Raw genomic sequence first — 26920 nt, 5'->3', positions numbered from 1 at the left:
TCCATAGGGCGAAGTTGTTGGCCATCTCGAGATATTTAAACTTTAAAGCCGCTTTTTCTGAAATACTGTGAGGTAGAAAAGTTCCCTAATTGATACTCCATCTTTGCCACTCTCTAATGTAGTAACACTAGACCTGCCGGACGCTAACACCGACTGAAATGTTTTATAATTTATTTTGTATGGTCTTCATACAATACATATGGTAAATATTGGCAAAAGGGGAACCAGCTTCGATCGCGTTGCCCTTGAAATATGTTGTCATAATGTTAACATTATGAACAACTTCTTCCTACACATATCCCGTCGTTCAGTTTCCGAGATATTCGTAAAAAACATTTACATATTTACATACATTCTGCTCTTTACCTCAGAAAATACATAAAACTGAATGTAATTTTTGTTGAACTTTTCGAAAACTTATGGCCTCATTGATTCGGCGTTGGTTGGGATTAGGTTCGTGAGACGCATACAGAGATTCATGTGAACTGCGGAATTATAATCTCGCCGATTTGAAGTTCGTTAGGATTAGAATCTGAGTTACCTTGTGATGAAAAAGTATCCGGAATTTCTCATTTAAACGAACCGCGTTTGAAATATTGTCAAAATAATTTTTTTCCAAGTTGGTACATCTGCCAGTTGTTTACATGTCACTTTTAAGCGCCGTCCGTCAGATAGTTTGTGCGTAATAGCTTTGTAAACAAGTCATTGTTTGGTGTACTCTGCCTAAAATTTTGTGTTTCCAACTACGCGACTATTTAACCAAAAACAACGTTAATACCGTTCCGCAAGCTCCGTATTCACCTGAAATGGCCCCGTATGACTTTTTCCTGTTGCCACGACTCAAGTTACCACTTCGCGGGAAGCGTTTTGAGACGATTGAGGCGATAAAGGAGAACTCGCAGAAGGAGCTGAAGGCGATTCCAAAATCGGCCTATGAAAAGTGTTTTGAAGATTGGAAGAAGCGTTGGAATATGTGTATTGAAGGGAATAAAATAAATATCGATGAATAATTGAACCGTTTTCGTTTTATTGACAAATTCCACATATTTTTTTATCACAAGGTAATTCTGCGTTAGGTTTGAGTTTGTTTTCAAAGTCAGGTTTTCTCAGAATAAAATCTCTGATATTTCAGGATCGAGAATCGCGTGTGCAGTAGATCGAGACCAGAGCACTCTAACCCGTGCGGAAAATGGATCCACAGGAACTACGGCTCGATTCGGCTATCGAGAAAACAAAACACCGCGAAGAAGCTGCGTTTCGAAGACGCAGGGAAAATGGATCTTGTGCTGGCGAGTCGCTCGAGCGTGCCGCGTCCATCTATCAGCTATGGATGTGTCCGAGAATAAAGGAAAACAGAATGGATCGTGGGTATAGTATCGCGGGTTTCGGGCTTGTTTGATGGACTGGAAGCCCACGGAAACGCTTGAAAACTGCCGTCTCAACCGACCGCGGGGAAAGAGGCCGCAAGAGTACGTACTCGTGCACGGTCGGTGGGCACGTACACGGCGTATTTTACTGTGACCGAGTATCCAGCTCCGTGGCTGGCTTCTCGGGGATCCTGCTGAGCCTTTTCTTTTTATTGCCCTTCCCCCGCTATAGAACAGTATTTAAGAGAGACTTTCGCGGATATAGAAAGCCACCGAATGAAAGGGAAAAAGGAAGAGGGAAATTGAGAAACCTCGGGGGAGGTCGAGGAACCGCGCAGGTAAACCGATATACATGCTGTAGAATGTTCGTTCACGAATTCATTCGGGGCCAGGAGCACGGATAATGGGAACGAATGTGTTAATTATTATCGCTTTTTAACGCAGGGGTTAATTTAGGGCTTGGAGAGTCGAGTTGAATCAATTGCGAATCCTCGCATTTTCCATCAACTTTTCAAGGGTGCATCGTCGATTCGTATCGAGAGAAAAGGAGACGGTAATATAGTAATTATCGACGCGATACCTCGGTAGCGAACCGACAAAAGTCGCCATTGAGACGTTAATCGCGGCTGAATAACGGGCGATTAGCATCCCCGCGGCGCGTCGAGGAACAAGGAACCGTACCATTAAAAGGCGGACGGGGCTATTACCATCGCGCTATCAATTGACCGTTCCACAAAACAACTCTCTTTAACCTTCGCTCTTTCAGATGGTCCCCTCTCGCCGCGCGGTTCACAAAAAGAGAAGAAAGAGAGACAGAGAGTGAAATCGCGCTCGCGCGCGTTCTTTTACGCAGAAATGGGGTGTAGCAGGGGCCCAAGTAAAATGCACACGCGCTTCCACGTCCCGTCCAACCGCGGCCTTCTCCCATTCATTCGCGTTATGTAGTGTACCAGTGCCATGTAAGTATAATAAATAAGAACGCTCGAGGACCCATTGTCCCGATTGTTTTCGATGGCCTCGTCGAAAACGACGAGGCATGTCGGCGGGGTGCCCGCCACGGGGCACTCACACACGCTCGCCCCCTTCACACATGCTCGCGCTCCATTTTCTTTCTGCTTTTTTCCTCCCTCCGATGTACTCCATTTCTTTTTTTACCCTTACCTCCAATCGCGGTTATGGTAATGCGTCTTCAGCGTGCCTCCGTTACCAGTTCGCCGAAAGTTATGCTTAATGAGCTGAGCGGATATTAGCATGAAACAACGAATCTAACACATCATAGCATAAATAGAATTGCTGATAACTAGACTGCGGATCTTTATGCAAAATAAACATTGTCTGCATCGATTGCAAAGAATAATGTTATTTCTTCCCTTAATGATTTTAATACAGGAGAAATCATGTATTGACACCTTGAATTCCTAAAATTTTCCAACAATTTTCAATTTCATTCGCTCAATTTTGTCATAAATGCATAAAGATCCGCAGTCTACTGGTAACACAATATTAATGTGAATAATACGAAACGACATAAATAATCTGAAGAGGTTCAGCGTGAATGGTGAAAAATCGACGAGCGGAGTTGTTGGCCGTCGAAAAGTATCGTCGCTGGTCGAGTGGTCACCAAATGATACGGAATGTCGAAATGTTTGAAAAACACCGCGCGACAACGGGCAACAGTAATCATGGCGGGCTTGTGTGGAGATCGTCATGGAGCCATCGAAAATCCTGGCGGCGGCGCGGCGGTCCACTCGAATGACGGGTCCGCGGTTGCTTTTATTACCGCAATAAAACGTCATTTTTCGCGTGTTTCGAAAAAGAATCGGCGTCGGTGCGGTGGATGGAAAAGCGGGCGGAAAATTGAAGCCGATATGAGGCGCCGATACGCGCCGGTTCCGAAATGAACGCTGGAAAATATATATTTCTCTGGTTGCGGCGGGCCCTGGCCACTCGTGGCCACGCTAGCCTGTTGTAATGGATGAGACCCGGCCGCGATATGTATATTGCCAAAGTACTTATGGCAGCACGTTTATGGCGTACAGCTGTACAAGCCTGGCAGCGACCGACATGAAATCCCCGTCGAGCACCCTTCATCCACGTCACGTCCGCCACTGATTAACATTAACTTCGTGGAAAAAATTGTACCAAATGGCAGCGACCGACGCGCTCTCGCTACCGGCAGTCACTGTTCCGTCCAGCCACGATTCGATGACGATCACCCTTTTTTTCATCCCTATTATGCCGTACCAAATATAGGTATTATAGCTTTTCTAAGATTTACCCTAAGTAACTCGGGTTCGGGACCCGAAAATTTGTGATACGCGGGTACCCGAGGTCGTAATCGGAACGGGAACCCGAAAATGTTGTTCGGAGACCCATTGTTGTTGTTCCCGACCCGACTCGAGTCATCAAAACCCGACCCAAGGCTCTCAAAATAAAAACTTTCTACCCGAATAGAAATAAACTGGACTGAAATACAAATGTAACTTCTTTCTTAACATGTTTAACAGATTGTAAATAGTATAACTGTAGCATTAAATTCGTCTAATGTTTTTGCTATCTAACATTTTCGTCATGAATGCATAAAGTCCGCAGTCTACACATAAGTAAGATCACGTATGGATTCAGTATGGGCGTTTTCTTCCGCCATCGCGCAAAATTCGGTACAGAATATATCGAAGAAAAGAAAGAGAGGAAGATGAATGGCGAAGACGTTCGGGGGCAGTGTAACTCCGCTCTAATATCATGTCGACGCCGAGACACGTAGTGCTCGGTGATCCATTGTCCTTTTTACGGTGCCACGTGATCTCGAATCCGCTCCCGGAATAGTTTCGCGATGACAATGAGCATACCTCTCACTCCTTCTACCCAACCAGCTTTCTTCACAGGGGCAAAGATATTGAATACCGTTTCACATGCCCGCCACGTAGTCAGATCGCGAGGATCACGATCGTCCCGCAACACACCCGCCATCTTTCTCGAAAGGAGGAAGCATCAACGGTGACCTTAACGCTCCCGCGACCGTTTTTCAGGGCAACGTTCCATCCCTCCTTTCCCGTCCCTCCGCCAGTTTCTCATCGACGACCCTCTCTATTATTCGACGATATTAAAATTGTCTTCTATAATCGAGTCTCGGCTCAGCCGCGGCTTGAATAATTTCCGGGACGATCTGTTTCACAACGCCGACGGCATCTCCTTCGACCTAGTATTCAGGGGGTGGCATTTTCGCAACCTAATTCGCACCCCTTCGACGTTCAATTCGTTCAGAAATTTCGAATATTAACGAGACACTACTGAAGAGATAGAATTTCAATTCAGACGTGTCGAAGGATATGATTGAAGTTCTTTTCTAATTAAAAGACACTGCCTAGTGAAACAGGTAACTTTACACTAAACTTCATTGTCAATGAAAGTGGCGAATAAAAAACGACTCCGCAATAATTCTTGGATCTTGTGCCTTTTCCAGAACTGTTTTATTTCAACAAGACGCGAAAGAAACCGGACTAATTATGTCTCTCCACCAGACACAGGATTATCTTTGTTTCTTCAAATTTCATTTCGATTAATCATCTTCGAAAGTATTGAGCCCCAGAACCTAATCAGCGCCGAACAAAAGGGACCCCTGTACGCGTTTAATAGACACCATAGGCTAGTCACTGTACAGCGATCAATCTCGCATACTCTTGGACGTCCCATGTATATTAATCCGGGATTACTTTCGAACGTGCGACTAATTTCATTTTTCGTCTCCCCTTCTCGCGATCTCGCCGTCACGGCGTGACCCCTCGACTCGTTGTCAATTGCAGGTCGACACCTTTGGCCCCGTCGCGTGCGCCTAATCGCTTTAGAATTAACTGCGCCCCTCCGGAGCTTTTGTGGGGAGCTTCGATATCGGCGCGAACCTCACGGTCTCTGCGTACGGGACCACCGGTGGTGGCTCTTCTTCTTTTTCCATTCGTCGTAACTGTTCCGATTCAGACACCCTCGAACATCGTGTTTTAAATCTTCCAGTTCGAATGCGATTTCACGACCGGCCGAAATCTCGAACCGATTTCACCGGCACGCTCCTGGGGACAACTCTTTTCGCTGGTGCCCTTTGATGTTTTGCAAAACAGTCCTTTTGTGCTCGATGCACGCTGGTGGAAGCGTAAATTGGAACATGCGTGTCTTTATATTCCCATCAGATGCCGTATTTGTACCAGGAGACTAATCAATTTTTGGCATTGTAGATGCTGACGACTGACCCCGATGCAATTTAGTTCAATTTACGTAATCTCTTTCCTTACTTACTGGAATAACCATCCGGAAATTGAAAAGAAATTATGAAACTCTGGGGATATATACAGTGCACGTGCAGGTACTTGTTACGCGATTCTTTTTTGCTGTTATAATTCACTTTGACACTAAATCTACCGAGCACTAGAAGTAACTGCTGCGCGTTGCCACGTAAAAATGACACAATCGAATTTATTTGGATTTTGTACGATTTTTAATCATTTCCAATGGAAACATTTTTGTAAATTCAATAATTACAAAATACAAAATGTGGAAACGATGTGGTCACGAAGTTCCGGGCAAATTTACCTACAAACAACAGCACAGTATAACTTATTTTGGGAAAACTGTCAAATTGATGCAAGGGACGGATGAAGGGGGTGAAATGGACCCTTGAAAATTCGGGTTACCCTTGGTTCGTCGACAACCCATTTCACCGTCACTGTTTTCATCGACAGTCCGTCTTCAGCGACAAGTCTGAGTTTATTCATTTCCACCAACACCAAATTCGCGTATTTGTTAATGTAGATTAATCATTATTATCATTGTTATGTTCTCGATGCATTTACTTGCTTGTATAATAAATAATAAAGAGAATTACAAAGCATTGTGTTATTTAGATCATAGTTTTTATTGCTACTTTATTAATTAGAATTTGTTCAAATAAACAAACTTTATTAATAGGTATACACAAATGAATAAAAAATCATAATATTTCATTTAATCTCAAACATAATTGCGTAAATATATATAAAAAATGTGAATAAACAGAACGAATGCTACGAATATACATATATAGACTACAAAACATAACAAAATTGTACAATAATTACACAAACATCAAGTAATGAAATTACAGCGATATGAATAATGAACTCAACATATGTCTACGATTTGACCGTGTCGATTTTCATCAACACATAGTGTCGACGAAAGTTACTATCAATCAAATCGTGTCGATGAAAACAGTGTCGGTGTAATGGGTTTTCGACGAGCCAAGGGTAACCCTGAGAATCCGACTACTTCTCGACATCGATCTGCGAAGAGATTTTCGTCTTGGTTTCTAGAAAAATCGACGAGTGTGTGGCGTCGCGACGATCGAGAGGAGGATCGTTACAGGTGCTCCTTTCACGCAGCGGGTCGCGTCCTGTCCACTTTGTAGATACAGCTCGTCCGCGAGATATCCTCGAGAGGAAGGAGGACGTTCGGTAAGAGGAGGTTCGACGAATGGCATTCAAAGGAGAATAGGGTCAACACGGTGTAGAACGATCGCGGTGGACTGTTACGAGCCAGCCAACAGATAAAAGAGACGCTGGGTAAAAGAAGCTGACGGGACCCGGACGGTCCTTGTTATTGTAGCCATAATGGATGGGCAAACAGGGGGGACACGATTGAAACCGTGGCAGGTAGAGCCATGGCCCAACCAAGAAGAACCCACACGACCCGCGTGTGTACCTGCGTAAAAGCCGTGTCACGAGTCAAACATTACGCAAGAACACGTTCTAACTAGCCGGCTTGACCAACGGAGAGCCGTGGTAAAGTGACCGTTTGCGTGGGGCCCTTTGTCGGATCCCGTAAGAGAGCTTAAGCCACGGAATCGTTAAAAAGTTGTCCACTGTATACATACAGCAACCCTGCTACTCTAGCTGCCGCGAGATAAATCCGCCTCGTAAACTTGTACGATGCAACGGGAACTAGCGGGCCTTCATTGGTCGTTTTCTGGTAGTCAAACAGAACGAACTTATCATACCTTCCGTGAACGTGGAAGTTTTGTATAAGGTCTAGTTTTGTTTCAGGACTCCGTGAGAGTCGGGAGATATGTGGTTAAATCGATGAGGATCTACTTAGGGGAGCTTCGTAGACCCTGAGCTAATTAAAACAATCATGTCGCACATTATCTTCGACGCACCAAGATGATTAAAATCCGTTTCGTACAGTCGACGCGAGCAATTTGATACGCACACCAGCTATCGATTTTGGCCGACACGAAATTTTTTGCAAAATTGGTTTTCTAATCGCAGCGAACGCGGAACGGACAAAAGGGTTGGTCTACATATAGTTGCAGGGCGGATAGTCGGCGCAAAAGCCCGTGCACGTTCAAAAGTTATAAACGAAAGTTCAGCGACGGGTGGCAGGATAGGCCCGTTGTATTTCACTTACAATACGAAACGTATTTGAATGGGAACAGGAACCGGCGAATTCCATTGGTAGGGGATGATCGCGGGGTAGGCGGCGCGGCTGCCGATGTTCGCGGTGGAAACGGCGCCGTAGCAAAAGGACGGCGAGGTCGGAAGGGGAAGGGGGACCGGTGGGGGTGGATCATTGAAATGGAAATGCCATTGACGCAAAGTGAAAGTAATTAATGGAATATGCCCGAGCGATAGAATGAATTTGATGGCGGCGCGGCCTTGCCGTACGAACTGCGGCCGGAACAGTGAAATACGTGCGAACCGAGGGGAACGCGGGACTGGCGAAGTAATAGCCGAGAAAAACGGGGAACGGCGCCCGAAGGGGTGAAAAGGTTAAAACGGGAGAATTCGATTGTGCGAAGAATCAAATTACTCCGGCTCGGAATTAAGGGGGTATTCCTGCTTTTTTTTCACCGATCTACAGGAATTTCTTTCGGAAGAGCTGTTGAACTTTCTCGCATTTGCGGCATTTACGGGTAAATGAATTTGAAGTACAAAAGTTTTCCAAAGTAGAAATAAAATCAAAATTACGCGAGTTATTATATGTATATTTTTGTAAAGCGTGTTTTGAAAAAGTTCAGAACATTGAAATCGTTCGCAGGGGATGTTTTCGGTCGGAGGTGTAGTTTCTAAATTGTTGGGGGCGAGCATACCGATAATTTGGCAGAATCTGCAATAAATCGTGTTCACAATTATACACACGCGAGAGAGAAAAGAGGCGGAAAACCAATCCCCGGAAGAAAGTAGTCTGGACCAGAGAAACAGGGGAGAAACCCGTTAAAAAGTAAGAAGACGGAAAAGAACGCGGAACGGTAACAGGGTGGACGGGGTGTGGAAAGGGTCGGCAGAAGTGGAGGAAATTTTAATAGATTTAATTAATATTTCATTTGCATGCTATTTCCCGCCCTCCTCGAGTTCCCCATTCTCTGTAACCGTGCAGAGTCGGACGCAATTCGTACCAACACACAGACAAAAATGGCTACGGGAGCGTCCGGTAGCTGAGAAACCAACGATGGTATAATCCCGCGCACATCACTCTCCGGAAGTATTCAGATGTTCGGCGAAATCGAGTTGGGCTCAATCATTAATTTCTCGTTCGTTCATTTATTCATTCTGTACTCTTTCCTCTCTTTTCACGTTGATGTTCTACAGTGTCTGTTCCTTCACTTTATAATTCTTGTGTGTTGTCAAGGGGTCAACAAACATTTAATTTCTACCATAAAGTATTTCGCAGAGACGTTCGAATGAATTTCCTCCTGATTCTGATTTATGCAAAATTCGTAAGAGAGATCCTCGGTCTAATTACAAAGAAGTTAAGCTGCGATTTAGGAGATGGGTATAGTCACGCCCTCGACGCGAAATTCATGCACACGTTCACGGACCAACTATGATACTCAAAGAGCGAGGAGGAGGGAAAGCGAACCGGGGGGAGGAGCAGGAGACAGAGGAATACAGAGAATGCGAGGATTGGCTCTCTCTCTGTATTTCAATTTAGCAGCTCCATTGTTAGATACTAATATTATTCAGTTGGGAATTGTTTCGCGACACCCCACGCGGACTTTGTGTGCCCGTGGCCTCCGTGATCGTGCCTCGGGTTCTATTACTCTGTTTCTCTCCGTCCCTCTCCCCTGTCCTTCTCCGACCCCCGTGTCTCCTGAAAACACCCTCTACCCCCTTCGGATCCATAGCGAGGCTCCTCGCCGACGCACCCACTCGCGCTTCATATCCCGAGGAAGATAATAAAGTATTGCCCAATGAAATACCTCGATATACCGGCGGAAATTGAGGCGAAACGGTTCACAAAGGCGCCGACTCCCGCGCGTGATCCTCGCGAGAATTCCGGGGACCCGGCGACGCTTTTCGTTTCGACGCGACGACCCGAGTAAAATTTCATTTACTATCTATCAGTCTCTTCTTTCCCTCCTCTCTCTCTTTCTCTCCCTCTCTTTTTCTTTGCGTCTCTCGGCCGCAGACAGGCGAATTCGACTTCACAGCGCGACACGTTTGCATCTTTAACTGCAGAACAAACCCTAACCCCCTACCCTTGCTTTCCCGAAGAAAATTGCCTCTTCATTTATATTGGTCATGAAGATCATACCAATTAGGATGCAAATTCACATTCTTTAACCATTTCTTAGTTTCTATAGTTGCAGGACGTACAGTAAGGAGCATAACTGATTCCACACACTTTAAATCAGAATCACTTTTATATGAAGGGACCAAACGAATTCAATTTCTCTGTAAGGCTAGAAAAATTAGTTTAGTAAATGATGTATAATAAATAAGTTGAGAAAATGCGTTTGGTCGGAATTGTGAAAAGCAATACTAAAAATTGATTTCTACAACCTTTTTAGCTGGCCCAATAACGAAAATTTAAAAAATGTGTTTTGTCAACTGGTATGAATTATATACGCTCTGAAAATTTCATTGAAATTGGTTAATTGAAAAGAAAATCTTGAAAAATTTCAATTTTTACCACTTTTGATCGTTAATAATTCGCAAATCAATTAACTAATTTCAATGAAATTTTCAGAGCGTATATGATTCATACCAGTTGACCAGACACATCTTTCGAATTTTCACAATTCCGTCCAAATGCATTTTTTCAACATATTTTTTACACATCATTTACTAAACTAATTCTTCTAGCCTTACAGGGAAATTGAAGTCGTTTGGTGCATTCATGAAAAAGTTGTTCTGATTTAAAGTGTGTGGAATTAGTTATGCTCCTTACTGTACGTGCTGAACATTTTTCAAATTTTGCTAACGTTTCAAAGTTCTACTCGACAAGAAATGTGCCTGGATGAACGCGTTTAAAAATCCAATAAACAAAGAAAGCTGCGAATATCCGCGAGCACCGTGGACTGTATAATTATCGAAAAGGTCCGTCCTCTCGACGGTCCGAAAACCGTAAATACCGTATCCAGCGTAACTTCCGAAGACAAGTGGAATTTCCACGCGAAACTCATCGCGAATCCTCGAATCCTACAGTACAGTTCCAAAATCCACTTTCGAAATTCCTATTCGAACATTTTAATGAACACAGAAATGTCGAGTGGTGAAAAAAGCCGGTTCGTATACACCTCCGATGGGGGTGGTTCGCCGGAAGGGATGGTGGAAAATCGAATGCCTTTACGGTCGGCGCAGGAACAGGAAAAGGGTGGAAAAAGCTGGGAAAAGGGAAACGGTACCTGTCCCCGTTACGAGTGTCCGGATGGTTCCAACGTATCGTCGCGTATACAGTCGCTTACACTTATAAAATACAAAATAAAAATTTTCTTTACCGATTACAGGGAACTGGAACCAATTAAAAATTCGTTTCTCCCTTTATTGTTGCTATAACAAAAGCACCGATTTTTTTAGATGTTCCCACCGAAGAGAAATGCTACCCTGTAACGGGAAAATTTGCAAATTTGCGTAAGCACTGTACATATTGCTGTATTCGTGCGACGAAGCCGTATCGGTCCTCGTCGGGCAAAGAAACAAACCCTGACCGTCCTGTTTGCCGACGTTCGGCAACACTATACACTCTTCCCCGATCTACGACAGGGTTTAAAGGAGCTCTCCTCTCCTCTCTCTCTATCACTTTATGGATCGGCTTCCACGCGCACTTGTGCCAGCCGCCGCGGCACGAGCAAATACGTGGGTGCACACGTGTACACGGTCGATACAGGTAGAGGGTGAAGCTCGTCGTACCCGGCCGGAGAGGAGAGAACGCCAGAGCAAATATTGATGGAAGTCGAAAAAATTTTAAAAGCCGTACACACGCGCGCGCACACACATACACCCGCGGCTACACGCACGGACGCGACGCGCCACGTTTCGGGTAGCTTTCCCGCGGATCGAGATTTTCAAGTATTCAACAAATATCGATGTTTCCCGTTCGTCTTATACTGGGTGATTCGAAGCCGGTCGAGCATCGAGTATGTCGCGATTGGCTCTCGTATCCGATGCGATTTTCGAACAGCGTTAAACGATACACTTGTTCTTCGTTATTTTGGCTTATTGGGTGGACTACTGGGTAGACGTTAAAAAGCACCGCTTAATAATTATTACTAATTACTAGACTGCGGATTTTACGCAATTGTGACAAAAATGGGTACGCACAACTTAAAACAGTGGACGTATTAAGAAGATTGAAGGCCACCAGTTTACTAGTTTCACCTTGATAAAATAATTAAAAGGAGAATGAAACTTTCATTTGGCTCCTGTGTCTTGCGATCAATGCGAACATTTCTTGTTTTGCATAAAGATCCGCAGTCTACTAATTACTCAGTGTAACAGCAGTAATCGAAGCGGCCCCGACCTACAGTCTCCCATGACCCTTTCACCCCCGCGGTTCAAGCCGATTCGTACTCCCCCGTTTCAACAGGATCGGTTTCCAAGTCTCCGGGAAAGGCGAGCCCTTTCCACGAGACCCGGTGACGAGGCTTAAAATTCCATTTCGTCGAGGAGATCCAAAGAGAAAGAGTAAAGAGAGAGAGAGAGAGAGAGAGAGAGAGAGAGAGAGAGAGAGAGAGAGAGAGAAAGCGAGCAAGAAGGACAGAGAAAGAGAGAGGGTAGAAACAGGATAGATCGAGCCTGGTTTGGTATAACAGGGGGGTTGTTGCACTCTGACTGCGGATTAAACCTCGCTCCCCCTACCCCCGGTAGCCTGATCAGGGCGATGAAGAACGGAGGGGAGCCATTATGCTCCATTATGAATGGTAACCAGTAGCCAAAGGAGGAAACTCCGCGGGGTGTCGATATATTGCCACCCCTGGAGCCAGCCAGCCACCGCTCGTAAATAATAAACGGGCCGTGGCATTATAATGCACCGGCGTGCACCACCGGCGGGGGTACAAATTGCCGGGGTATATAACGCCGGGCGCGTGTTCAGGCATCGACCTATCGGATATACGCCTTGTAGAGGCCAATCGATTATCGGTATTTCATCGATACGTGTACCAGAGGCAGCCTGCCGGTGCACGCCGCGCCCGTAATTATTCGAGTATCGTGTGTGCCGGGAAAAGTGATTTCATTTGGCCAAGTCGAACCCCTCGTCGGAACCCACCCCTTTGGAAAATCATTTCTGTACTCTTCTCTTCCTTTTTTCATTTCTTTTTCGGCTGCTCGCGGAAAAGGAGCCGGCTGATTCGATAATCAAGGCGGCTCCGTTCATTTTCAGTTCCGCGCCCCCTTAATGTTTTAAGATATCGGTTTATTTATTTGTTACATCCAACGTATCAGTTGCAACCCTCTAAAAAATCATTCTTGTAGTTATCTTTCAATTTTTCTTGTGTAAGAAGTTAAATCGATCAAAATCACCAGTGAGATTAATGGCACAGAGAGATGGAAATTTGAACCCTTCGTTAAACTCACTCCCGTGGAAAATCGATATCTTTTTTCTCTTTTTGCCTGTTAGCGGCGAAGAATCGGCCAAACGATCGATATAAAATTTTACGAGTACTTGAATTATTCGTGTGATATATGTTAAAGAATTTTTATCACGATGGGAAAGATCGTCCAAGATGTTCATTTGCAATTTGATTATGTCGAAGCTGTTTCAGGCAGTTCTGTAAGGAATAATTCGACCGTAACGAAGACGTTTGATATAGTTTTCCTTGTTGAACACTAGGCCACGAGGTTCGATTAATTCCCAGCCATGTGCAATTTTTCCGTTAGGTCGACCGGAGGAAAACGTGGTATCGCGTTCCGTCGTTGAAAACGTTCTCAGGCGGTACGAGAAATTACTAGAAAAAATTAGTGGGAATATCGGATCGGGGAAAGTGAATTCCGAGCCTCCCCGAGCTCCACTTTCCACCGTATTGTTCGATTCTAGAAGTATCGCGAAACTTGCGATTTTTCTCTAGAAATTCTCTATCGATCGGGAATGCACGCGTAAGAAAATGTAGTGCGAACTATATTAAATCGTTGATAATTCTGGCATTAAAAAGTTTAGTTCGATTGATATCCATCAAGTGTTTTACGGTAGATTTATAGGACATGAATCGATCTAGATCGTTTACGATAAAATGCACAATTAAACACGGATTACATATCGACTTCGGATCGAACCGAACAGCGGCACGGTGGGTTTCGAGCGGGAGAGAAAAAGGCGGGCTTACAACGACCGACGATTTCCCGATAACTCGAGTTCGGATCGGTAATCGAGTGGCAGAATCGATTAGCCGCGTCGCCGGGAATCCATTCGCGGGAAATCGACCGCTCGGGGATCCCCGGTGGGCTAGATCGAGCACGAAACCGATCCGATTTCAAAGATTTTCTGGGGGCTTGATCCCGTCCCCTGCAGTTTTCTGCACCTGCGAACAGTATCCGACATCCGATACCTTTTTCTCCTGCTGTCCCGAGATTCTCGTTCAGCTGGAAGATGTCCTTGTCCATCACGGTGTTCTCCTCCCTTGCCTGTCACCATGAATTATCCTCGGAGCTCGGACATTGTACGGGAAAATTCTCCTCGATCATTCTCGTCCGCCGATTTCAACGAGTACGCATCCCTCGTTGCATCTGCTGACTAGGATGACTGCGACGAATGGGAGAAAGGGTCGGACAAGTGTCTCTTCCCGATAGTTAGGCTCGCGGGAGTATCCTTGGGAAAATGTGACTTGAAATCGGTCGCCGATGGCAGGTGACATGGGAAAGTGGATGATCATACACTGATTTGGATCTGCGGAGGCGGAGGGTGCCGCGTCTTTCAGGTTCGGAAGATCGTTTCCGATTGGTTCGTAACTTTTGATGTTTCTTGGTTTTTGGATGGTGACACATGGAGAATGGACGCTCTCCCGGTTGTGGTGGATTTTTGAATGTGCGGAGCTCGGGGATGACGTTTTTCTCAGAGATTTTAAACATTTTAGCTTCACTTGACACGTATCAATTCAATATTTCATTCGCGATTTCTTCAGGTTGAAAAATTATAGACACGATTACACAAATCTGACGGTGACAAGAATTTAATCGGTTCACTGAGGACGATTTTTAACATTTATTGCAAAAGAGAGTAGGGTGAATGCGTTGCAAGGGCCACGAGAGTGTGGCAGTGACTCGCCGAAAGGTGGAGTATCAATATCTTATTTATTGTTTTCTTATATTCCGTCTATACATTTCTTCGGATAACATATGGTAACTACAAAGAACGACGCGTCCTAAAACATCTCGGTGCCGTTATACTTACAGGCAAACACTTATGTGTAATCATCGTAATGCGCACACGCTGCTGTCAACGATCCCGCGTTCCAAAAGCCTCGCTCGAACCGGAAGCCACGTGACCCTCCGCAACAGCGTTCTCGATTAATACAATGGTGTTAGATTAGCTAAAGCGATTCACGCGTATTTACAGATCCGCAAGGTTTTATTCTGATGCGCAGGGTGCGCCGTGATCAGTGGGGCACGCTTCGAGGACGGATCCGACGATTAAAAACAATTTCAAAGTTTCCTGAACACAGAGCGTGTTTATCAATCCTTCTTTTCTGTAGCAAATATGGCAGATATTTATGTAAACGCAATGAAATAATCGAGGAAAGCGTCCTCGCAGGAGACGCCATGCATTTTGCCACACCCTGCGCGTTTCTGGTACCTACACACATACTTCTTAATTACCGCTCGGTTTATCTACACATGTATAAAGGTATATCGTTACAACGAGGCCGCCATCTTTGTCCTTCCGAAACGACGCTGCTCCGTGTCTGTACAGAAAGTCTCGAAAAATTGAAACGTTCGTTTGCACTCCGATAGAGGATCTCGACGAAAATTTCGTTTCTAAATATTGAAATCCGCAGTCTACTAATATCTTTCATCCGCAAAGAATAAATGTTATCCTTCCTGTATCCTCTATCGGACTCCAAGATGGTGTCCGGATTCGGCGACGTCCTGTACACACGCGTCTCCGCCGTTTCCTTCGGAAGATCGAGTTAGTACGAAGTATACTTGCAAGTACGTTACTGGCCACCGTTCGAGAGTCTCGCCGATGATTTCGAAGGACCAGAAGGTATCCGTGGAGATCAATTCCTCTTCTCCCTTGTCCTGTTTGCGCGATCGTTAATAACCCGAGGAGAATTCTCTTTTAGTCTTATAGTACGTTCTTCTCTCACTCAGAGAAAGATCAGCGTTTACCTCCGCGAATTAGATCACCGACGTCACCGCATCGTGAGATCCAATCGCTTTATTACTCTAATCTCCCTTCGGCGTCCTACTCTCTGAATGATTAAATTCATATACACGAGTTACAGAGTAGGAATTACTCGAAAACCTCTCCAAGTCATGGCACCGTTCCTCTTTCTCGACCGTTGCCGAACTAGACGACCATCGTAAGCAGACTGGTATACTTCGAGGCAACGATACGATGACGCAGTGATTCAGTTCGTAAAAGGAACTTTTTTTTCTATTTCAACACGTCCTCCGTTGACTTCACCGTCTCGCTATTTCGTTACCTCCAAGTATACCGTTATATAATCACGCATACACTCAACTCCATCATCAATCCTCAGCATCCACTTGGTACACTCGTTAGAGTTCAACTTCCAATCGGAATTGTTCGAGACGTCGTTGGAGCGCCCAGCACAGGACTACGCGGATTCGAAGCGTTTACAGTTAAAGATTTCATAAAATCTAATGAGGTTTCCGTCTTCTCAACACGGCGAACAGACTTTTGCTTGATCTCACTTTCTGTACGAGTCCATGGAAATCATTCGCAGCTACGTATTCTGTGTGTCGATCGGTTCGTGTAAATGCAACCACTTCGTCGACTGCGTGGCTGGCAATTACAAAAGGTAATTCGGATGAATGTGAGACTAGGAATACAACATAATTGGTCGGATGGAACTGTAAAACGAGAAATCGAACCATAAGGGAATCTTCTGTGCGTTCTCGAGGAGGAGATAAAAGTGGAACAGCCAAAGGGGCGAATCTACATTCATCGGAACTACTTTGCCGGAAACACTGTCCACGGAGTGGCCAAACTAATTTCAATTACTCATCCAGCACATTCACAATCCTCACAATCGAACCCGAAGCAAACCTCCGGATGCACGGTGCACACGCCTCGCGAGAACGTCTCTGAAAAGTTCACATCCAGTGTCCCGTACGTACCCGACCCAGAGGTCCGGAGGACCCTAAGGAGCCTCCTGCTGACCGTGAAGTCGGGTCGGGTCAGTAGAAGGGTGCGGGTCCCTCGGCAACGCCATTTCGCCTCGCGAAGTCCCTCCTTCGGTCGTGCCAGGGCTATTGTAGGTATGACCAGGTGACGGGCTGCACGTCGTCAGGTCACTCGGAGTAGCTGGTCTTGTCGCTGGCGTCGTCGGGACTGGTCTCTCGATAGGCGTCGCCGGTCCCGTTCGCGTGCAGGCTCTGATTGGGCGGCTTGATCACCGTGGGCAGGTAACCGGTGCCGGCGTACGGCGCCGCGAGGAACCTGTGTCTGGTCGAGGGGATCGGCGTGGTGCAGTATGCTGCTCGAGTCGCATATGCGGCCGACACCGACGCCGATGCAGCCGCGGCTGATGCAAGCGCCCCTGCCAGAGGCGAGAACGCCGACTTTGGCTGCAGACTGTCCTCGCAGACCAGCACCTCCATGGCGGAGACTACGTCCCCTGCGACAGAGACAGCTTTTGCTTTCTTTCCGATGCCAGCGTTCAGCGTTCACGCCGATACTCTCCCTCGAAGGGAGATCACGTGACGTCGCGCGTGTCGAGAATTGCCCCATGTATACTACTGACTGTTGGGTAGGGGGGTGGTAACAAGATAAGACGCCTATTCTACACCTTCGATTTTATACTTATCATCAAACGAAATCGTCGAAATTTGATTCGGAGCGTGTGTGACGGCCTTTAAATTAGATTGAGCCTGCGATTTTGTGTCTATCAACTCTACAACCGAACGACCAAAAACATCTATCCGAACGCGAGATCAAGTTTAGAGAATCTACGCTTCCTCGATCTTCCTTCTGTCAGGGATTGAAACCACCGCGCGACTCGTAAACAACGGTCGTGCTCCAATTCGATTTCATTCAGTCCTTCAAACTACTAAACTCTACCGTTCTGTTCTAAGTAGGATCGAATTTAGGGTTCCTGTAATTGTATTGTTTCTAACCGAATACGATCCTCATCCCCGGAAGGGTTCGAAGCTAGGAGCACATGGGTCAAAGCCGAAACCCGAGAACGATTCGGTAGCCGAATGAACCGCGAGACTTCGAAAGGGAACTGGCCAACGGTGTAGATCAAATTCTGGCCCGCGAATGAAAGCGTGGATCGGATTGCAGGTCCTACCTTTGCAACGGTGCAGCAGAGCCTCGACGTCCGCGCGCCGTCTTCCCGGAAAGACTCGCAGGAGAACGTCCACCGGGGACCGTTGTTGCTGTTGCTGTTGTTGTTGCTGCTGCTGTTGCAGCTGCAGCCCACAGGTCTGCTGAATATTCTGCATCTGCATTTGCATTTGGATCTCCCGCGGTTCTGGCATGTGATGGTGGTGCTGATGCTGGTACAGGGCTGGGGAACAGTATAGCGAACTGGCCGCTGGACCGTAGAGAGGTGCATACGGAGGAAAATGCACCGCTGTCGCTGCAGCCTGAAACAGGAGCAACTACTCGTATCTTCCTTTGTTTGCAACCTTTCACCTTCATGCGGTCACATCATGTTACACTGGTGAAACACGGTGTTTAGCATTTTTGCGACTCATCAAATTGGCAATGAGAAATGAGAACACGTTTCAGTTTTACTGGAGTTTGAACAGTTGTATGTAGACTGCGGATCTTTATGCATTTATAAATCTTATTTATTTCAGATCTACGAAGGCTACTATGTACCATTGAAAATCAGATTTCGCGTTTCCACTTTCTTACATTTTCCCTACAAAAATTGATAATTCCATAAACATCCGCAGCCTAGTTATAAGGTTACCAAGGACCCAAGAAGGCAATTGAAGAGGACCCAATGGGGGAATGGGGTAAGAACTCACCGCTAACGAAGGTAACGGTGGGCTGGGTCTAGGTTGCACCAGATCCACCGGTTGGAGGGTCTGCTGCGTTTGCTGAGGACTTCCGCTTTTACGGAGGCTGAGATTCTCAGGCGCCGGCGTGTCCTCCCTCTGTGGCGTCAGAGCTGGCGTTAATGGCGGTGTGTGTGTGGGGCTCTGCGAACCTGGTTCCGGACTTCCTTCCTCGGAATCGTTCAGACTACTGGACCGCTTCCTGACCGTCTCGTTCTCCGACATCCCCAGCGACGTTGGTACTCCTGTTACGCAAACAATAAAGTGTTATCGACACAGTAGCACAAAGCAGCCGGACAAAAGTTGCAACGGAGGCGGTTCATGCAGATACATCACTATAACATCGTGTACATCATCATACATAATGTACATAATTTTTGTTCTGAGTAGTCATTTCTTAATATGTTTAAAATTCGTTGTCCTGTGTTCCTCTGTGTTACAGGGTCGGTTATAAGCGCAATGGGGAAAGTGGAGCTCGTAACTGACCATCCAGGTACAGATTTGTCAAAGATAGAGTCCATTTTAACCCAGAACTACAAACACGTTCCATCTAAACTCCAACTTTCTAGTAGCCAATTCGTACGATCAGCTGTTCGTACTAGGTCCGATAAGAAGAAGTAGGTACGAAAATACATAAATGTAATTTGGTGAGTGGAATTTCGATCACGGCTGGCACGAAGTCATCGAAATAATTTGCCTTGCGAGGAGATCAATTCGACAACATTTGATAGAGAAGGCAGATAGAATAGACTTCTTCATGTTGCGTTCTTATGATACGTTCTTTAGGAATCGCGTCTAAGGGGTTAAACTCTCCACGACGATTCGAACTCGGCCTGACAAGGCGAGAAGTGAAACGCGACTTGAACGAAGACGAAGCCTCACCCAATGGACGGTCAGCAAGAAGTTCCCCGCCGGAGTCGGAGTCACGGTCGTCTTCGTTACCGGTGTCGCTCGTGGAGAGCATTGTTCCCGTAGTGCTCTCAGAGATTCTCGACCTCTTTGTGCCTGGAACAAAAACAGGGGGCGTATCGTTCGCTTGCGAATGGACGAGAAAGAAAGAATGAAAAAAAAAATGAAGAAGAAAGAAAAGAAAAACGAAAAAGCACGCATTAATACACGCACAATACCGATGAAATTCTCCGGCGAGCAAACACTTTGTATTGTTCTACGACGCACGCCGAATTGACTCTTACGGATCCTTGACACCCTTGAAAAAACGTTGTGCATCTTTTATTGCCGGGGGCTCCCCGCGGTGTTTACCGGTCGGCCACGGGCCCCCGGGGTAGAGTATTACATATACTCTCTCTCTTTCTCTCTCTCTCCCTCTCTATTTTTCGTTCGAATTCGTCGCGAACACCGACAATTATTCGACTGCGAATTCTACGGCATTTCCAGCTGGCCGCATCAACCCCGTCCACCTACCGCGTCAAATAAATACGGAACGCGAGGAATGAATTTTTCGAATAGTGGCAGATACACTTTCAGAGTCCATCGTATTACAATAAAGTCGTCCAAGTAAAAATTAAAAGAGAAATGAGTTTATCAGTTATTTCAACGTTATACATATGTAGACAGCGGATCTTTATGCAAAACAAAAATTTCGCACCTGAATTGCAACAAACCGGAATGACATAGAAATGTATTTTCTCTCTTAATATGTTCAATAGGTTGAAAATAATATAAATGTATTTTTAAATTCGTCCAACGATTTCAATGTTTTAAATTACACCTACTCATTTTTCTTATAAATGCATATAATCCGCTGTCTAGTTATATGGAATTTATTTAGTGTTGATATCCTTTTCCTTCAAACATCTCGAAACAAGAAGCACATGACTTGGACCACTTTCATAATTATAGGCACAAGTATACCTGCAGTTAACGAACCGTTAAACCTCTGTTGCAAACGCGTCAATTATCCGGCCGCTATTAAGAGATTAAGGAGCCCTCGACCCGAGCTACGGCAAATCCCTCATCACCCGGTGTTCCCCGTCCGCTTCCGTGATCCTCTCATGCTTAATTTACGCGGCAACAATATTAACGAGAATCGGCAGAGACTTCCGGGGGTGGAGAGAGCCCGTGGAATGCAATATCGGCTGGCGATGTTAATGTAACGCGCAGAAAATTCCAGTCGCGCCTTTCAACGACGCGAGAAGGGGACTATGGGCGAGCTATGCCTAGCCTCTGCTGTCCGCAGCTGGACGGATTATGAGACAGTTATTAAAATATCATTGTTCCCGGGTGACCCTCACCCCCGGACTCACCCTGAAACCACCCTCGAGCTCGACGCGCATCCGCAAATAGGGGTGAGCTGCGTGCAAACAGCGACGTGGCTGATTCTCCCTGTGTGTACACCCTCCGGCAAGATCTTGGTATAACGAAGTGCGTGTTTACGGCGTCCTTGAAGAGGGTGAGGTCTCCCGAACGATATGGTACCATGAGAGCCCGCTCGCGGACGGGTGGTTTCGATAATTTCATCTTTGCCTCGATCCGATTGCTTTCCGAGAAGAGTTTTTAAAATATCTTCATAGATCATGTTCAAGTCTTCGTCCCTTGCGGTACTCTGACGAGTCACGCTCGTGACGAAGATTTTAAACAAAGTCTAACAAATGTGAATGTTGCGCCTTTCTTTTTAAATGAAATCAATTTTGAGATTCGTTTAGCCGTACAAAAAATATAAATTTTCTTTTCTCTTCTACGACATTCGTGGTAACAAAGCCGTTTTAATCACTGTAACTTTAAAGAAAATGAAACGGCAAGGAGTTAACGGTCGAGCTCCGATAGTTTGTGGGATGCACAAAATGCTGAGAAGAGAAAAACCTCGCCGTCTTATTAACATTGTACAGCTTCGTGTATTTAATGTATTTGCATTGCGATATTCCTAAAATTGATTATGGCAGAGTAATTTCTCGCAACACGGACTAACCAAATGACACAAATGGATGTTCAACATAAACTGAATGTCCACGTCAGGACGATTACGCAATCATCGACCGTTTACATTTCACAAAGCCAACATCGGAGAACGGTTTCGCCGTCTCCGATTTTCAGGGAATTTATATCATACAGCACGGTTCTCCTTGAACATTAATTTTCTTCTTCCTTCTAGCAAATTTGGCCCCGTCGACGGATAGAGAAAGGAGCGAGCGAGACTCGTAAGAAACGCGACCAATAATAGTTTCCGAGTTCCAATATTTCCCGAATATCCCCGGTAACGAGGCCCATAACGAGTGCCGCGCAAGAAATAAACGAGCCGGCTCTCGGTTTTCCGTTTCGCTTGAACCCAATCGTCCCCGCAGAAATACAAGTTTCGAGCGGCCTGGTAACGACGACCGAAGAAACTTGAAGAGCTCCGTCGTCTGACCGCATTCGACTCTCCGGCGTCTTTCCGAAAATATTATAATTCCGAGGACTTTTTATATCGCATAAAAATCCCCGGTGCGCTAACTAATAATGAACAAGAACACGGACGAACCATTGCAACGTTGATTTCTGATTTCCAGCCCTTCGTACACTCCGCGACAAAATTGTAAGACATGTGCGAAATTCGATGAAAATTCTATGCAAGTCTTGAATTTTGTCTTCCTTCGTTCATAGTGTTATTGTTTACATTATATGGAAGTATATTCTACAGTTCTACGAAATATCGAAGGCTACAATTTCAAGTACTTGGCAAATGTATGTAATTCTCGATGACTATACTCGTGGGCCAAATTAAGTCAGGATCAAATAAAAAATTTACATAAATCGATACCACGACGGTTAATTGAAACTATAAAACAAATAAAGGTGGCACAGCACATTACTAATAAATAGAAAAAATTTTTTCATTACCTCCCACCCACTTTTTCTTACCGAAAGTATACATTGTGTTATAGTTTTGTCGCGCCTTATTTGATCAAAAATTAGAAATTGTAATGAAACGTTTCTCAATCTAATTCGACAAGTCGCGGAGTGAAGGTCCGGAATTACCCTGAATTGCAGAGTAACTTCCGTCGCAAGATCTGCGAATCGGTCAGAGTCGTTTTCACCCCCCGAATTGAAGAGGGTTCGAGTTCGACCGACTCGATCGGCCGGAGAAGAGGCAAAACGCCAGTGTACCCGGTGGTTCTCTCGAGGTTGTTAGAAATAATTGCGAGAGGCCACACGTACCTACACACAGCCCCACGGTCTTTCTCTCTTGAAAGTAATACCGGGATTTCGAGAGTGCCGTTATAACGTGCGGAGGCGTATGCACGTGGCGGGGCCATTCAGCCGTCGGCCATTGCGTGAAAGAATCCCTCGCGGGGGTGCGTTGGGGGAGGGGACGGCCGCTCAAGAAACTCTGCTCCGGCTGACCGCTCGTTAAAAAGTTTAACCGGCCGTTTATTAGCGGTAGAGAAAGAACGTGGAAGAAGGGGAGAGGGAGAGAGAAAGAAAGAAGGAGAGAGTTCGAGAAAATGTAGCTTCCACAGCCTGGCTTCCAATCTTTCTTCATCCCCCTGCTGCTCGTAGGTTCAGTCTTGACGCGCACGCTTCCGATAACAAGGTTGCTTCGAGCACCCACTCTAAGCGGGGGCTCGTTCATCCCCGAGCAACTATAACAAGTGTCTCGGGGTGTTTGGGTTAATTGCCGCGCTGCTCCTTTTTTCGTCTGCAGCGACTCAACCCTTAAACGGTAAGACGGATACCGTGGCCTGATTTCTTCTCGTTCGGTGGAAATGGAGTGGCGAGCATTTCTGCGGAACACTTCCTTCAGGTATTTCAACCGCTAATCCATTTTTATATCGTCAGCTATAAGGGAAAGGTGTTTTCGGACCAGCGCTCAGGTTGAATGTAATTTATTAGGTTGGAAAGAAACTTCTTGCGGTTTTCATTATAAAATCAAAATAACAAAAACTACAAGTACTTTCTTTCCGAACTAAATATAATTCTTAATTGAGTCATACCATCAACCTCTTGCACCACATCATATTTTACAAAGAATAGATCGTCGTCTCTTATAATAAAACGAAATAAATAGGACTGAGCGGAATTAGCGCCAGCGCAAACACGAAATGACTCGAAGCGAGTCGGAAGGCAATAAACAAACTGCTCCCGTACAGATGATTCCACGAGGGTATTTCAGGGGTCGGTTCCGCCTCGATTCTATTTCGCGAACGATTCGCCAACCGGAACGGATAATCCGGGTCGGTTTTTGTGTCCGAGGGATCGCAGTTAGCTAATCAATAGGGTGGGGGAAAAGGTGTGAAAACGGAGACCATCGGTGATAGGCTACGCCCAGAAACTACGATACGCAGAAAGAAAGAAAAACGAGAAAAGGGAACACAGTATCGCGAACGAGTGCTGTATACGTGTTCCTTTTTTTTCGCTTGTGTCCCATATTGGAACTGGATCTTGTATTTCGAGAAGGGTGCGTGCGATTTATTGTAATCTCTCCCTTCTCCGTTTCCTCGGGCACGCACGGCCCAAACGAGATCTAACTTCTCTACGGTGTAACGTGTCCCGGTGTGTACTTTGAGATGACAGAGAGAGAGAGAGAGAGAGAGAGAGAGAGAGAGAGAGAGAGAGAGATAGGGGAACAGAAAGGTGAGTTAATAAAACTCGTTTCGACGTCGGAGAACCTAGCGCCAACCCCTCTCTCTCCGTAACGTTAGAGGATTTATTAAAAGTTTCCGACGTGAATGGGAATCCCTTACTAGATATTGTATACGTAAAAAGTATACTAAAATGGCGGACAACAATCCTCGCCGAGTGAAAGGGGTTGCAGTGGCAATGGCGGATGTAACTGTAAGGGATTAGCCCTTCGACGAAATAACTGTTTGTAATTTAAATACGTCTAACATTGTGTGGTGCAGGAGCCTGGTGGAAAAAATTGCTTGGAGACACTGTGCTTATATGCACAATGCAGTCTTTTATAGCATTTTCGGAGCTATTAAAGCAATTTATTTATATTATTTTTTTTTAAACAGAGTTCTGCTACTTGTCGTAAAATTGGTGGCACTGAATATCGATTTATTCGTTCTAAAACGATCGAAATTACAGTGCGAGATGCAAAATTCATTACCGAGTGACGAACAATAATAATAATTAATAACTCTAGTCGTTTATACGAATAAAATAGACAAGGCTTGTGTGATTTTAGGGAGATCCTAGTATGATACTTAATGTATAAAGCATACGCGAGATATCTCGTCCATGGTGGCACGAAACAGAAATTGCAACGCGAGATATCTCGTCCGTGGTAACGAAAGGTTTAAGGGTTGAGACGACTGGCAGAAACACGTTGATCCGTCGCGACGGGGAAACCTCTAGCGGCGAGTAGGTAGGATATCTGCGTGTGCAGCTTGTGCACGCGTAATTTTAAGGATAAGGACAGGGGATTAATTAGACGTCGGTGGCTGTACAAGTCCGCAGCCACTCTTGACCGATGACAAGACGCACTCGAAGCAGATACACACGGGGCTGGAGCGTGTGCACACGGCCGTGTTGTTGTAGGTCTACGCCCTAACCCGCCGCCGCGCCGCGTATCACCGTACGGTGGAGACAGACGCGGACAATGGAATCATGCGAGGACAATGCCGAATAATTTAGAATGGCATATAGATATCGGGAGCTTCCGGCCTACGGCGGCGCTGCATAATAGAGAATAGGAGTAATAGGACACAGGCTGCAGGGCAACTGTGGAGGACACGAAACATCCCTATAAATTAGGCTTAGGCTTCGCCGACGCCCCTCTCTTCCACAACCTCGATACAACATCTTTCTTACCGATTCCTTTATTCCCTAGATCCTGCTAAAATCGGGCAATTTTAACGCGTTCGCTAACTACTCTCATAAATGCATAAAATCCTACTTATAAAACATTCAAAGGGCTGAGATTGTTTGACTTTACAATACAACTCGACAATCTTTTTCCTTCATTAAATAATTCAACGGAGGTCCGTAGGGGGTTGCCATTTTCCCGGAGCGACACCGTGAAAAACCGGGGTGGAAAAAGAAGGCGGATGACACAGCGTTATTGTCTATTCCGTGGCGGAAAAAAAACTGAAAGGGGTTGCACGAGTCGGACAGCGAAAATCTCGCAATAAATAACCGTTCGAGGCGTTACAGTTCTCACTGGCAGCGTCGAGTTTGCCCGACGCAACCCCGCCGCCGGTTCTCGTTGGTTTTCGACCCCAGGCTAACGCAAGGGTCGTAGAAAGCACCCACTATGAATTATCATTTCCTATTGTTCGGAAGATCGTAAAATAACCGGCTGTTTGCGACTTCGAGCGAACTGGCGGAGATAGAGAGAAAGGGAGAAGAGTAGAGAGTGGGATTTCCTTTCTCTCCTCTCGCCACGGCAAATCGCGCCGCGAAATAATAGCGAAATCGTTGTAGATCGCCATTCATCCACGGAAGACACTTCATCCATGGGATGGTCGAGTAAATGGAGAACAGGCCTTAACTCTTCCGCAATTGAATGCCACGATCAAGTACGCTGCTGGAAAAGTCTGTTTTCTTCGCGATCAATGTTACTTTTACAGAGGCAGTACAGAAAGCGTTCAATTACCGTAGGAACAGAGTGTGGGACGTAATAAACTTCCGATCGACGGCACAAATGAACATATGTATATTTATTCGCCGATGCCCAAAACTATTACACGTTATCGCTGTCGCTTACTATTATTCGCTTTCACTATACTCCAAAAAGGACGCCCTCCTATTATTTGGTTACATCCGCTCTCTCTCTTTCTCTTGTTCCGTTCTCTCACTTTGTCCCAAGTACTCTTTTTCTCACGCGTCTCTCACTCGCATTCGCACCGTTGCGTTTTTACGTTGTGTTGTCAACAAACTCGGCCTGCCGAGAAAAAATCCTTTTCTAATCTGCAAGACAAAATCGAAATTCAATGTATCGAAGATTAACACTCTGCCGGCGACGCTCGGATCCGTTTGCCCCCCGCCGCTATACATAGACGATGCTCCGTGCAATTTCTTTTGTTTACGATATACCGATTGTTTTTTCATATCAGTATTTGTTGCGACTCCGAAGCTAATAAAACGTACACTTATGTATGTTATGCTGCTATGTTCTATACTACGTACCTATTTCGTAATGTTTCTTTTTCAATACAACCCCTTTAAGGTGTAAAA

General features: G+C 45.6%; 1 protein-coding gene across 3 annotated transcripts in view; it reads right to left on the bottom strand.

Moving 5' to 3' along the window:
- Positions 1 to 12430: 12430 nt before the first annotated feature.
- Positions 12431 to 26920, bottom strand: part of Dmrt99b (doublesex-Mab related 99B) — a 26798-nt gene continuing 12308 nt past the window's right edge. Inside the window, exons 3-6 of one of the 3 annotated variants that reach the window (XM_076431114.1) lie at positions 19688 to 19810; positions 18776 to 19050; positions 18088 to 18400; positions 12431 to 17412 (exon numbers count right to left, since the gene is read on the bottom strand). In XM_076431114.1, coding sequence (XP_076287229.1) covers positions 17087 to 17412; positions 18088 to 18400; positions 18776 to 19050; positions 19688 to 19810 — 1037 coding nt within the window. In that variant the 3' untranslated portion in view covers positions 12431 to 17086. The remainder of the gene's footprint in view (positions 17413 to 18087; positions 18401 to 18775; positions 19051 to 19687; positions 19811 to 26920) is intronic. The other 2 variants (XM_076431115.1, XM_076431116.1) reach the window with 2 other exon arrangements.

Source organism: Lasioglossum baleicum, chromosome 9 (genome assembly GCF_051020765.1).
Source record: "Lasioglossum baleicum chromosome 9, iyLasBale1, whole genome shotgun sequence".
Taxonomy (NCBI): Eukaryota; Metazoa; Arthropoda; class Insecta; order Hymenoptera; family Halictidae; genus Lasioglossum; species Lasioglossum baleicum.
The sequence above is the reverse complement of the archived record's forward strand: the minus strand, read 5'-3'. Positions and strand labels throughout refer to the sequence as shown.